The following is a 14,380-nucleotide window of genomic DNA, read 5'->3' as shown; positions in this document are numbered from 1 at the left end:
TAACAATAGTATATACATTCACTTCTATCATTTTGAAGGCTACTCCAATAAGAAGTAACTTCAAAAATTAGGAAATATAAATTATGACTAATGTTAACAGAATTATATGTATCATTTGTACTTGACAAGAACATGAGAGTCACGCATTTGGAAGAAACCTTTAGTCACCAACTGATCCAAATCCAGGCATGGCGTCACACATCTTCAGTGTGAGGCTGAGGTACAAGTTCAGGACCAGCCTGGACTATGTATCAAGTGTGAAGCCAGCCAGGGCAACAGAAGACCTTGTCTGCCACAAGTCACCCACCTAGTCAGCTCTTCCATTCACCATCCAGACAGGGTGGGATGGTAGCCCACAGCAGCTTATGAGGACAGAAGCAGCTGTACAGGCTGGGAACCCGCCCCCACAACACAACTAAAAATGCCACCTCAAAACGGGATGATGGGTAATCACGCAGCAGGAAAGTCAAGCTGTTTGCATCAGTGCCAGTCATTTCCAGGGCTCAAGGGTTTAAACTTGTTTCAAACCAAAAGAAATTAGAAACCACATTACAGGTTGATTTTAATGAACAACAACAAAGAACTCTGTCTATATATAAAAAAAAAAAGCTTTATCAAATGCTTCAAAAACACACATAAATTCAAACCCAATACAGAATCTTTTAACATTGTCTTTGTTCTCAACAAAATCTGAGGAAATTTCTAGATAAAACTTTATATGTGGCCAGGTGGTGATGACACATACCTTAATCCCAGCACTTGGGAGGCAGAGGCAGGTGGATCTCTGAATTTGAGACCAGCCTTGTCTATAGAGTGAGTTCCAGGACAGCCAGGGCTACACAGAGAAACCCTGTCTCAAAACAAACAAAACAAAACAAAACCCCAAACATTACATGTGAGAAAAGAAGACCCATAATGCTTTACAATTCTGCACATGCACACAGACATACAGTCATTTAGAAGGCAGAACATAGATACAGCACAATTTTGAACGAGAAAAGAAAGTATTTTTTGTAAAGCTTAAAAGCATAAAAAACACACTATGCCAAAATGAGACGGGAGGGGAAGGTGGGGTTGGAGTAACTCACTTATCACAGTGTGAGAATATCACACGAGAGCAGTGAGCTCCAGCGTTGAGAGACTCCAGCTCTCCACCTCCAACTGTGTTTGAGCTTCATGGTGACACTGAGTGGGTGTTGGTTTGGTTTGTAGGTCTCAATTATCATTACTTATGGTGATATTTTATTTGTGCTGAAATGTGATTTTATTTGTATGTTAATAAATAAAGTTGCCTGGGGATCAGAGCTAAGAGCAAGCCATTAAGCAGAAGTCCGGCAGTGGTGGCACATGCCCTTAATCCGATCACATGGTGGGCAAAGTCTCTGTGTGTTCAAGGACATAGCCAGCATGGTTAACCCCAGTACCAACCATAGAGACCTGGAGGTCTATATAGACAGGCAGTGATGAGGAAGTCATGTGGTTGGGTTTAGAACCAATGAGAAGGCAGAACAATAAAAAGACAGGACACAGGAAGAAGGTCTCTCTCTCTCGGGGAAGGACGGCAGCAAGTGGTAAGATAAGGTGGTCTTAGCTCTTAGCTGCTGCTCGATCTCTGGGCTTTTAACTCTGTATTTGGCTCCGTTTCTTATTTAATACGACCGGTTAGAATTTCATCTACAATTACTTAGGTACGTTCCCTCCTTTGGTAGCTAGTTCATCCATTTCCAGCCCAGCCCCAGAAAAGTGACGTGTGGCATCTGGTGGGATGAGACATCGAGGAATAAGGGCCCAGCAGCATCACTGCCCGCTGGCTGCCTGTCCTCAGGCAGGCTACACTACCACCATGTCTGCATCTCCTTATCTTCAGCTAGGGGCCACTCTCTCCCCTAGTTATTATGGGTTTATTAAGGGAATGAAAACAAGAGGCTCCATCTACAGAATTTATCACTCTGCCTACCCCAATAAATATTATCCAAATATTCCGTTGTGGTATTGCAGGTTAACCAAAATATAAGATCCTGAGACTCTGTCTTAACATAAAAGGGAAGGGCCTGCTGGAGCTCAGTTGGAGGAGTGCTTGCCTAGCACATGTGAGGCTCTGGGTTCAAGTCCAGTCCTGTAGAAATAGGCAAGGTGGCGAATGCTTATAACCCCAGCACTTGGGAGGTAGAGGCAAGAACATAAAACCCTATCTCAAAAAAAAAAAAATCTGTATTTCTCCTCACTGAAGAAGTTGTCAAAAAAAAAAAAAAAAAAAAGGCACCAAAGCAGAGGTGACCACATGCTTGAGACAAACGAGATCGATGACGTTGTCTTATGGATACAGACGCTCACTTTCACATTAGAAAAATGGCAGGGGGTGGTGATGCACACAAGCACTCCATGGCAGAGGCAGGCAGATCTCTGTGAGTTCGAGGCCAGCCTGGTCTACAGAGTGAGTTCCAGGACAGCCAGGGCTACACAGAGAAACTGTCTCAGAAAACAAAACAAAATGGAAAAAAACAAAAACCAAACAAACCAAAAGAAAGGACAACGGCAAGAGCTCTCTATCACAGGATTAACGGCCCACCACTCCACTGTCACTCTGCCCTCTGTACTCCCTAATGATGGGAGTCCACACTGGTCTCCAACAGGGGCCAGCACTAAGCAGACTGTTGCTGAACTCCATGTCTGGCAGGATCTGAGGGTGGCACACAGCTTGGGCCAATACAGGGGGCTGGGATTCCACTTCAGGGCCTGGTCGCCCAGCATGCCCCCTCCAACATTCACATAGCTGGGTTCCAGAAGACCTTCAGTCTCCAGTCATGACCCCTTCAAAGGGCAGCCATCAAGAGGAAGGAAGCCGCAGCCAGCAAGTGTGGAACGCTCCTCCTACTTCAGAATGACGTGATAGCTGTCACTGGTTTCTGCTGTAAAAAAGATGGGAGAGAGAAGGAGTGATCTTTTTTGTTGCTGTTGTTGTTTTTGTTTTTTTTTGAGACAGGGTTTCTCTGTGCAGCCTTGGCTGTCCTGGAACTAACTATGTAGGTGAGGCTAGCCTCAAACTCACAGAGATCTCCCTGCCCTTCCTCCTGAGTGCTGGGATTCAGCATTATTGATTTTCAATATTTCCACCTCATATTGGGCCTCTCAGGATGGGGCCTCACCGTATATCAGTAAGGATGGCAATAAAAACAACACACCTTGATTTCCTCATGCTAAGGGGCGATTTCCTTTTGCTAAGAGATGATGTAAGGCAATGGTGGTGTGGCCAGGGGTGCTTTCCCCCATATGTCAGGAAGTCACTTCACACAGAGAATCATGTCAGTAATGATGCCTCTCTCTCCGATGTTCTTCCCATCTCCCTTCTCAAGAGGGAGAATATACCCCCAGAAGTGATGTGAGTTAGGAGTTTGCTGGTCTGAAGCCAGCCTGCATTTCATAGAGACCACATTTAAAAAAAAAAAAAAAGTCTCCACATTTTACCTCAAAAAGGTAAAACATTAAAGATCTTTTCGTTGTTTAGGAACTGGGATCCATCCCAAGACCTTGTGTATGCTAAGCACATATCTACCCAAGTTAAAACCCACAGTCTGGAAAACCTTTAAAATTCCTTACAAAGGAGGCTGGGGAGTTAACAACCTTAAAAACTGCTTAAACTTAACTTAATAATAAAAACAATGTTAAAAATGTCCTGCATTGATGGTGGTGAATGATTCTAATCAGAGTGTTAGGAAGGATAAAAACTTGAGTCCCACTGGCCAGCCAGTCTAACCTTCTTGGCAAGTTCTAGGTCAGTGAGAGAGCTTGTATCAAAACAAACAAAACCAAAAAACTCAATGGAGCTGTAAAGATGGCTCAGTGGTTAAGAACACTTGTTGACCTGGGTTCAGTTCCCAGCACCCATACGGCAGCCAGCTCACAATAGTTTTTAACTCCAGTTCTGACCAACACAGTCCCCCTGCTTGCACATGGTACACATTATATACACTCAGGCACACACACATGTGCCTGAACACAAAATAAATGATGTTTTTTAAGAGGTCAGCTAGAGAGATATCTCCGTGGTTAAAAGCACTGGTTGTTCTAGATGAACACAGTTCAATTCCCAGCACCCATTTAGTAGCTCACAACACTTGGAACTCTCATCCAGGGTATTTGAGGCCCTTTTCTGGCCTTTCATGTGGTGCATAGACATACATGCAGGCAAAACAGTGATACACATAAAAATAAAACTTTAAATATAATTTTAATAGATTTATATTAAAGTAGAAAAAATAAATTTAAAAAAGTGTCTAGTGCCTAAGTAACAGTACCTGAGACTGTCCTCTGGCCTCTACACATACATGTGGATACACCCAGATGCATGCACTCTCTTATAAAGATTTTTATTTTGAGTTGGCAATAAGGTTCAGTGGGGTAAGGGTACTTGCTGCCGAATCAAATGACCTGAGTTTGGTTCCCAGAACCCACAAGATGGAAGGACAGAACCAACTTCTGCAGGTTGTCTTACGACCTGTGTGTGCCACGGCACGTAATAACCCACCTCACAGACACACGGACAAACAATAAGTGTTAAAGAATGTTCTACTATTTTATTACCTTTCATTGTGTCCAGAATAAAACAGGCTTCTTCCTGAAAGTTCTGTATCATCTGGAAAAAGCAACAAGATCTGTGACCATGCTGGGCAGTGGTGGCACACGCCTTTAATCCCAGCACTCGGGAGGCAGAAGCAGGTGGATCTCTGTGAGTTCGAGGCCAGCCTGGTCTACAGAGTGAGTTCCAGGACAGAGAAACCCTGTCTCGAAAAGACAAAACAAACAAACAAACAAAAAACCCAAAACAAACAAAGAAAAAAAGATTTGTGATCATTAACACCCTGGTGTGCAGGGTTTATTTTGAATATGAGGCTTTTCATGACACTGTACCGAAGTAGAGATTAAGCTCTCTTGTTTCTTCTGAATAGTGTAAGAATTCTATGTTTACAATTAAGCTTGTGGACAGTGTGAGAATAACACTGCAGCTCTAGTTAGCTTAGTTCAAAGGCATCCATTAGTCAGCAAGCTTCAAAGTCCTTAAGTTCTGTAAGCCAGAACAACTAATGCTGAATAGTACCTTGATACCGCTTACTTTGGAAGGCATTGGCAACATCTGAAAGAAATTCAAGAATTTTTCAAAATAGACTAGTTTGTAAAATTATAATTTATTTTAAACTAAAATAACTTTACTAGGGCCTTCCTTCCAAAACAATAGTAAAAGAAACAAAGCATTTTAGAAAATGTGGTGCTTAACACGTCATGGTAAAAAAAAAAAAATGTACTTAACTTCCACCTCCAATTAGACCACTTTCTGTTCCACAGCCTTAAAGAAAGGCGAAGAGCATCCTATCAGCAACCCAGGGCAGCAACTGCCACAAACAAGCTCTATCAGCTGATCATGGACACCTCAGAATGACCAAAGGAGCCCAATTTTTTTAAATTATTATTTTACATGTTTGACTGTTTTACCTGCATGCTTGACGGTGACCACATGCATGCCTAGTGCCTGCAGAGGTCAGAAGAAGGTATTGGATCTCCTGGAACTGGAGCTGCAGCAGGTTGTGAGCTAACATCTGAGTGCCTGGAACTGAACTTAGGTTCTCTCAAAGAGCAACCAGCAAGCGTTCTAAACCACTGAGCCCTCTCTCCAGCCTCTGTCCAGACTCTACCTTTAAAACCGATGGAGTGCTGTGGCCTCCAAACACCTTTTCTCTACAAGCTGAATGTCCATCAGCTCTCTGATGACGTAATGAGGTCAACACAGGTTCCAGGAGGTGAAAATGAACCCTACAGGAGGATCACAAATTCCAGGGCTGCTTGGGCTAGAGAGGGAGACTGTCTAAAAAGTAAAAGGAGGGCAGGGCTATAGTTCCGAGAGTGTGCCTGCCAGGCGCCTGGCCTGGGCTCTAGGCTCAAACCTAGCATTTCAAAGACAAAATCAGACACTCCTTTCTTCTTCTTCTTTTTTTTTTTTTTTTTTTTTTCTGTGTAGCCCTGGCTGTCCTGGAATTTACTCTGTAGACCAGGCTGGCTGCAAACTCTAAGATCTGCCTGCCTCTGCCTCCGGAGAACTGGGATTAGAGGCTAAAACACTTCTTTCTAATTTCTGTGTTCCTCCCAACCATACCACACACAGAGGGTTTGTCTACATGAGAGACTCCTCACTCCATGACAAAATGTGGCTAGGCCCAGCTTTATGTAGGTAACCACAGCTGCTGAGAGAGCTCAAGGGTGTAAGAGCCTTGTCATAAAGTCTGGGGTTTTGAACAAGTTCCTCCTTAGGGCCATCTAGAACAGTGGTTTTAAAAGTGGAGCATGCAGCCAGGCAGTGGTGGCGCACACCTTTAATCCCAGCACTGGGAGGCAGAGCCAGACGGATCTCTGTGAGTTCGAGGCCAGCCTGGACTACCAAGTGAGTTCCAGGAAAGACGCAAAGCTACACAGAGAAACCCTGTCTCGAAAAACCGGAAAAAAAAAAAAAAAAAAAAAGTGGAGCATGCACTTCCTTGGGTGAACCCCAAGACTTTGCAAGAGATACAAAGACATGAAAAGGCCCATACAGAGGACCTGACTACCAGATCTCCAACTTCCATATACCTTTCTCAGACCTCTACATTTGAGTGTCATGGTGTCTAACTTGAGTGACCTAATCACAGTTGTCAAAACATTGATGACCTGAAGCAACATTATTATGTAATTTTTGGTACATAATATAGACGTTCAAAAATAAAACAAATTCAGTGATTCTGTTACAGCAAAACCCCATCCATTCCTGCCTCTAGAAGTCCAAAGCACTATCCACTGCACAACAGAATCACCTCTCCATCCATCCCAATTTATCAATTTAGGAAAATCAAGTTCACAGTGCTTCCATCCAGAGCAGAAAATGGGACGGAACTGATGCTGAATTGTGTGCCATCTTCAGAGTTAGGGGGCAGCACTCAACTACAGATGAATTAACCATGTGCTACTAGCATGGCGAAGGGATTGAGTGACTCCATCCATTTCTCTAACAGATGACTAGGGGCTGGGATGAGGCCTAGTTGGTACAGTAATGGTCTATCAGGCAGTAAGGCCTAGGTTTGGCCCCAGCATTAAATAAACTAAGCATGCTCGTTGCGTGCTATAATCACAATCACAGCACTTGAAGATGGAGGCAGGAGGACCAGGAGTTCGAGATCATTCCAAAGTGCACAGTGAGTCTGAAGCTGGCCTACCATGAGATCCCATCTTAAAAAAACAAAACCAGAAACTAACCACACCCACACAAGAGATGCATGTCTAATTTCTTTTCTTCTCCTCTTTCGAAGTTTTAAGGTAGTGCCTTCTACATGCTAACCATGTTTTACCTCTGAGCTATACCTCAACCCTTTAACTTGATGTTTCATAAATACCAACGTGTTATTTTTGATCATCTCTGTGTGATAATTCTATTCAGAAGAAGTAAGTTTTCAACTTTTACTGAAGGAAGTTATTTGGCTGAAACAAATTTTTGCTTCAAGGAAGTACAGCAGGACAAACAATGGGATTTTCAAGCATAAACTGTAAATTTAAAAGCAGTGGGAGGGGCTAGAGAGTGGTTACGGGTGCTTGCTGTTCTTCCAGAGGACTCAGGTTCAGTTCCTACCACTACCAGACTGCTCACAACCACCTGTAACCACAGCTCCAGAGGCTCTGACACCCTCTTCTGACCTCCACTTGTATACACACACACACACACAAACACCATTTAAAAAACAAGAACAAAGACAACTCTGTGGGAGCCAGGCTAGCACACACTTATAATCCCAGCACTTGGGAAGCACACCAGGGGGATCAGAAGTTCAAGATCATCCTTAGCTATACAGGGAGTTTAAGGCTAACCTTGACCACAAAGACCCTATCTCAAAAAATGTAAAGCCAATAAAGACAGGCAAGGGGCCGGAGAGACCATTAAGTTGGTGGTAAAATATTTGCTGTGCACTGTAAGGACCCGAGTTTGGATTCCTAGCACCCACATAAAAAGCTGAGTACAGTGGCATGTGCCAGTAATCCAGCAGATCCTGGAGCTCAGAGGCCAGCCTAGTGGAACCGGTAAGCTTCCAACTCAGTGAGAGGGAGAGAGAGGCTGAGGAAAACACTCAAATTCAACCTCTGGTCTCCACAAGCATATGCATGGGTGGGGACACACCTGCATGCACACGCATGTGACAGACAGACAGACAGACACACGCACGCACAGAGCATACTTGTATTTTTTTAAATGAATAATTGTATTAAGTCTTTTAAAAAAATTTAATTTATGGGTATGAATGCTTGCCTGCCATGTACATCTATGCATCATGTGCCTGCCTGGTACCCGTGGGGGGTCAGAAAAGTATGTCAGATCCCCTGGGATTGGAGTTATGAATAGCTGTGAGCCACCATGTGGGTTCTGGAAATCAAACCTGGGTCCTCTGGAAGAGCAGCCAGTGCTCTTAACAACTGAGCCATCTCTCTAGCTCCTAAATCACTCTTGTAATTTTGATTTCAGTTCCAGTACTGGGAAAAAACTAAGATTTGTATTTAGGTTAAAAAGAATATAACCAGAGTAATATCAACCTCTCTTTTGCTCTCCCTCAGGTTGGCACTAAACTCCCAATGCTGCTGCCTCTGCCTTCCAGATGTTGAATTATAAGCATCAGCTCTCCCTGCTTAAGCATTCTATGTGTGGGAGTGGAGGGTGTGCCAGCATGCACATGTGGAAGCCAGTGGTTAACATCTGCTGTCTTCCTAAATTGCTTTTCATCTTTTTGAGACAGTCTTTCACTGAACCTGGAGCTTACCTTCTGAGTAGATTGGTCAGCAATCTCTAGATAACTTCCTGTCTCTGCCTCCTTAGTGTTGGGATTACAGGCACACACTGCCATGACTGGCTTTTTACATGGGTAGTGGGATCCTAATTCAGGTCCTTAGATCTGTACAGCAAGCTCTTTACAACTGAGCCGTCTCCCTAACCTATCATCTCATTTTAAAATGGTGTGTGTGTGTGTGTGTGTGTCTGTGTGTCTAGGAATGACAATTTTTACATTTTTTACTCAAGCAACAAATTACCATTGTTCAAACTTTTTTAAATTGACCTAAAAATGTGCAAAGGATAGTTTTGTGTGTGTGTGTGTGTGTGCAAGCGTGCACATGAGATGTACGTGTATGTGCAGTATGTTGGTATATATGCACATGTGTATGAATACACAATCACACAGAGAGGTCTGCTGTGGGATGGTCTGTATGTCAAGTGTGTTGCTGATTGGTCAGTAAATAAATCATTGATTGGCCATTGGCTAGGCAGGAAGTATAGGTGGGACAAGGAGAAGAATTCTGGGAAGTGGAAGGCTGAGAGAGAGACACTGCCAGCCGCCACCATGACAAGCCGCATGGGAAGATCCCAGTAAGCCACGAGCCATGTGGCAAGGTATAGATTAATGGAAATGGATTAATTTAAGATATAAAAACAGTTAGCAAGAAGCCTGCCACGGCCATACAGTTTGTAACTAATATAAGTCTTTATGTTTACTTGATCGGGTCTGAGTGGCTGTGGGACTGGCGGGTGAGAGAGATTTGCCCTGACCGTGGGCCAGGCAGAAAATCTCTAGCTACAAATGGCGCCCAACGTGGGGCACGAATTTCCACCTAAAACCTGAGTAAAAAGATTCTAAAATGGAGCTAAAAACAGCTCCTAGTTGTCTCTTTCAAGCTAGCGGCAGCCTGCGTGTTTGAGCTACTATGGCGGGTTCTTGGCGTGCATGCTCGACCTGCAGTATGGCGGGAATGAGGCCTCTACAAATGGCACATTAAGCTGTGTGATGGATTTAGCCTTTGCTAGTACAAACAAACAAACAAACAAAAAAAAAAAAAAAAAGAGGTTTCTGGGCTACACGCTGCTTTGATAGAAGCATAGACCCACTATTTCTGAGAGTTGATGGCTCCCAGAGCTGGCGGAAAACGTACTACCGCCATGTTGGGAAGCTGAAATGGATGGAACCAGCAGCCACAGTGCCGTTTCAGGCTTAGAAGGCTGCAGTTTAAAGCAATAGGCTCAAGCTAATATAAAAAAATAAGCCACGTAAAGATGGCTACCACACAGAGAATCTGGATTATGTTCTCTTTGATATTCATAACTGAAGAAAAACATTTGATTACAAAAGCTGTTGAGTTATGCCAAAATGTATATTTTAAAGGTACCTTGACTTCAAAATTTGAATGTAAGGATATGTTGCTTTGGAAAGGAGGCTCTGCTTTTGTTTCCACAGAAAGCCAGAGGCTATGGATTTGTTCCAGATTAAGATACATCAGGTTTGACCAGCCAAGACCACCTGAAAGGTCTCCGATGACACCATGGCCCAGATGATCCAACATCCAGAATGGTTTCAAGGCAACTGGCTCAGACGATACACCCTCATGGACTACTCCATAATCCTAAAATATTCTTTATGTCCCCATAAGATACAGCGCCCCCCTCCAACAGGAAGTAGTAAGAGAAGCTACGCCCAAATTCCCAAATATACCAAGCTGACTTTGGAGATGTATAAAGGTTAAAACCTTCCTTTTTAAGAAAAGAAAAGGGGAAGTGCTGTGGGATGGTCTGTATGTCAAGTGTGTTGCTGATTGGTCAGTAAATAAATCACTGATTGGCCATTGGCTAGGCAGGAAGTATAGGCGGGACAAGGAGAAGAATTCTGGGAAGTGGAAGGCTGAGAGAGAGAGACACTGCCAGCCGCCACCATGACAAGCCGCATGGGAAGATCCCGGTAAGCCACGAGCCATGTGGCAAGGTATAGATGAATGGAAATGGATTAATTTAAGATATAAAAACAGTTAGCAAGAAGCCTGCCACAGCCATACAGTTTGTAACTAATATAAGTCTCTGTGTTTACTTGATCGGGTCTGAGTGGCTGTGGGACTGGCGGGTGAGAGAGATTTGCCCTGACCGTGGGCCAGGCAGGAAATCTCTAGCTACAGAGGTCAAACTCCAATATCAGGTGGCCTCTATCACTGTCCACCTTACTTTTTGTTTAAAGCAGGTATGGAGCTCACTTCCCGATCTAGCCACACCAGATGGGTTGTGCACGCTCCAGTGATCCTCCTGTGCTGGGGTTACAGGCATGGGGGACCATAACCATCTTTAAAAACCAAACCGAACCACGGTGCTGAGATCTGACCCTTGTCCTCACGCCTGTGCAGCAATTACTCCTCATCGCGGGGCCACCTCGCCCTCACCAGTTTTTGGTTTTGATTTTTTTCCCTTGGGGCGGGGTGGGTGACGACACCATCTCATGTAGGCCAAGTGGGCCCTGAGATGAACTTGAATTCATGGTTTTCCTGCCTCCAATTCTCCTTGTGCTGGGGCTATGGGGGTGCATCACCACCACCAACTTCACACATAATTTTTAAAAATTAAGAGGTATAAGCAAACAACAAAATCTAAGCCATAGTGTTTCATGCCAATACTCCCAGAAACCCAGGATGCAGAGGCAGGAGGATCATGTAAACCCACAAGTTCAGGGTCCATCAGGTCAAAATAGCAAGACCACATCTGTTAAATTTTTTTTACTAAGAATTAAAATTAAAAACCTAAGCCTCTCTGTAGAAAACGGAGTCCAGCCCTGGCAGAGTGCTCTTGGCCTTGCCACATGCCCTAACAAACTATGGATGTAATTCAACAGGACTGAGAAACTGACCTCATCACTGATGAGCACATGGATTCCTGTTGGCCCTTGCTTGTAAATCTGGCTGATCTGGTGAGGAGAAATACTGAAAAGCTGAGCAATTTTTTCTGTTAATTCAGCAGCTGTCAGTTCTTCTAGATAGATAGCATGGTATACTGCAAAAGAAAGCACAGTGGTTAGTGCACAGGCCGTCTGCATTTGCAGGTAACCTGCTCATTTTTCAGAGACTCACAAATCACACAGCCTGGCTTCAGATCCTGTCTCGGCTGCCCTTTTCCAATGTGAACCTGGAAAAGTTACTCAACAAACCTAGCCATTCCCTCTTCTAAAGACTGGAGAGGAGAAAACCTATAGCACTGTGGACATTACTAGCTTTAAGAATTTAAGCATACAAAAAGTACTGGGACTAGCATGTGGCACAGATTAAGAGCTCAACAAATGTGGGCAACTGCCATGATTTCTAGAACTCTAACTAAAGCTGGACTGGTCTAAACTCCCATCATACCTGCCGATGAGTTACTGCTTCCCCTTTTTCCTACCTGTCCTGGGCTGCCCAGAACAACCTACCGAAGAAAGTACCATCTGAATCTCCGTCTTCCTGCTTCTGCTGTGGCGGCGGCGGCGGCGGCGGCTGCTGCTCCCTCAACTGCAACGATCCCTGACAGACATAAATGGTTAGCCTTGGACGCACCATCCTATGTAGGGAAGAAAAGGGACTGTGAGCTTTACAGTGTTTCCCCATGGTAAGCACACCCACAGCAGGGTCTGAGTCCCTACACCACTGTAGAGAGCAGAGACCAACTCTACTAATGCAACTTGTTCCTTGTCTCTCAGTGGTGGGCTTTGTTTTTTAGGCTCATTGGTTCCAACAGGAGGCGCCATTTAAGCTTCTAAACTCTGCTTTCCCCGAGAAGTTAGATGTGGGGCTGGGACTGGGGCTCAGTAGTAGACTGTTGGCCAGGCATGCTTCAGGCCCTGGGTTCTGTTCCCAGCACTGAAAGGGGAGGGGTAGAAGAGGAGTAGTGGGAGGGAGGGGAAGAGAACCCTAGTGCTAGCTTAGACACGGCAATTCAGGGTCCTCATTCTCCCAAGATTTTTTCACTAAACCCTGACTTTGACTGTTGGTCCTTTAAATGACCATGTAGTTCCCGGAGTCAATGGAGTTTGGGAGCTTTGGAGTTATGGTTAGAAATATTTAACATGCAAGAGTCACTGTTTTATAAAAGGGTCAGGTTCTAGATATGCTGTTTACTTAAAAATACTAATATATGGTGGGCAAGATGGCTCAGCTGGTAAAGGCTCTTGCCAGTTGATTTTATTTCCTGAGACTCCCATGGTGGAAGGAGAGACATGACTCCTGCAAGTTGTCCTCTGACCTCCATATGACCCCAGACACCTCTTCCCCTGCCACATACACAAAACCTAAGAAAGAGAGGGGGGAAGGGAGGGGGAAAGGAAGGAGGAAGGAAGGAAGGAAGGAAGGAAGGAAGAAAGGAAGGAAGGAGGAAGGAGGGAAGGAGGAAGAAAGGAGGGAAGGAGGAAGGAAGGAGGGAAGGAGGAAGAAAGGAGGGAAGGAGGAAGGAAGGAAGGAAGGAGGGAAGGAGGAAGAAAGGAGGGAAGGAGGAAGGAAGGAAGGAAGGAAGGAAGGAAGGAGGAAGAAAGGAGGGAAGGAGGAAGGAAGGAAGGAAGGAGGGAAGGAAGGAGGAAGGAAGGAGGAAGGAGGGAAGGAGGAAAAAAGGAAGGAAGGAGGAAGGAAGGAGGGAAGGAGGAAGAAAGGAAGGAGGAAGAAAGGAAGGAAGGAGGAAGGAAGGAAGGAGGAAGGAAGGAAGGAGGAAGGAAGGAAGGAGGAAGGAAGGAAGGAGGAAGGAAGGAGGAAGGAAGGAAGGAGGAAGGAAGGAAGGAAGGAGGAAGGAAGGAGGGAGGAAGGAAGGAGGAAGGAGGAAGGAAGGAAGGAGGAAGGAGGGAGGAAGGAGGGAGGAAGGAGGAAGGAGGAAGGAAGGAAGGAAGGAAGGAAGGAAGGAAGGAGGAAGGAAGGAGGAAGGAAGAAGGAAGGAAGAAGGAAGGAGGAAGGAGGAAGGAGGAAGGAAACACTGGCACAGTGAAGCGGATGACCGGATCTCCCTCAGTGCGTGCCCCCAGCAGCCAGCCTACTCTCTCCCCGTCTGCTTCCTCCCTCAGGGCTTCTTCATCTGGTCACCCCGCTTGTTTCCATTTCAATATACTCCTAGGATAACACCCTTACAAATAAAGGATCTATTACTAACTTTTAAATTCTTACTTCTATTACCTATTATATTTGATTTGTGGCACCAGAGATTGAACCCAGGGCTTCGCACAAGGGAGGCAAAGGCTTTTCCACTAAGCTACATCCCCAGCCTTTGAAAGATCTCCTTCTTTCCTTAGGTCACTAACCCTCAGACTTCTACCCACTAAGTCATCTCTCCAACCCATCCTTGAGTTAAAAAAAAAAAAAAAGCAAAGCAAAGGTATTTGTGTGTGTGTGTGTGTGTGTGTGTGTGTGTGTGTGTGTGTGTGCGTGCGCGCGCGCGCGCGCGCGCGCATGCCTGTATGCCCACAGAAGCCAGAAGAGGGTTTCAGATCTCCTGGAGCTGGAGTTCTAGGGAACTGTGAGCCTCCCAATGTGGGTGTTGGGAACCAAACACAGGTTCTCTAGAAGA

The 14,380-nt window shown here is 44.9% G+C and overlaps 1 protein-coding gene across 1 annotated transcript in view; it reads right to left on the bottom strand.

Annotated features, from left to right (window-relative positions):
- Nucleotides 1-2,303: 2,303 nt before the first annotated feature.
- Nucleotides 2,304-14,380, bottom strand: part of Tfcp2 (transcription factor CP2) — a 47,647-nt gene continuing 35,570 nt past the window's right edge. Inside the window, exons 12-15 of the mRNA XM_059247732.1 lie at nucleotides 12,270-12,397; nucleotides 11,715-11,857; nucleotides 4,582-4,633; nucleotides 2,304-2,909 (exon numbers count right to left, since the gene is read on the bottom strand). Of these exons, the coding sequence (XP_059103715.1) occupies nucleotides 2,872-2,909; nucleotides 4,582-4,633; nucleotides 11,715-11,857; nucleotides 12,270-12,397 (361 nt within the window). The 3' untranslated portion in view covers nucleotides 2,304-2,871. The remainder of the gene's footprint in view (nucleotides 2,910-4,581; nucleotides 4,634-11,714; nucleotides 11,858-12,269; nucleotides 12,398-14,380) is intronic.

Source organism: Peromyscus eremicus, chromosome 20 (genome assembly GCF_949786415.1).
Source record: "Peromyscus eremicus chromosome 20, PerEre_H2_v1, whole genome shotgun sequence".
Lineage (NCBI taxonomy): Eukaryota > Metazoa > Chordata > Mammalia > Rodentia > Cricetidae > Peromyscus > Peromyscus eremicus.
This window is presented reverse-complemented; position numbering and strand designations above follow the sequence as displayed.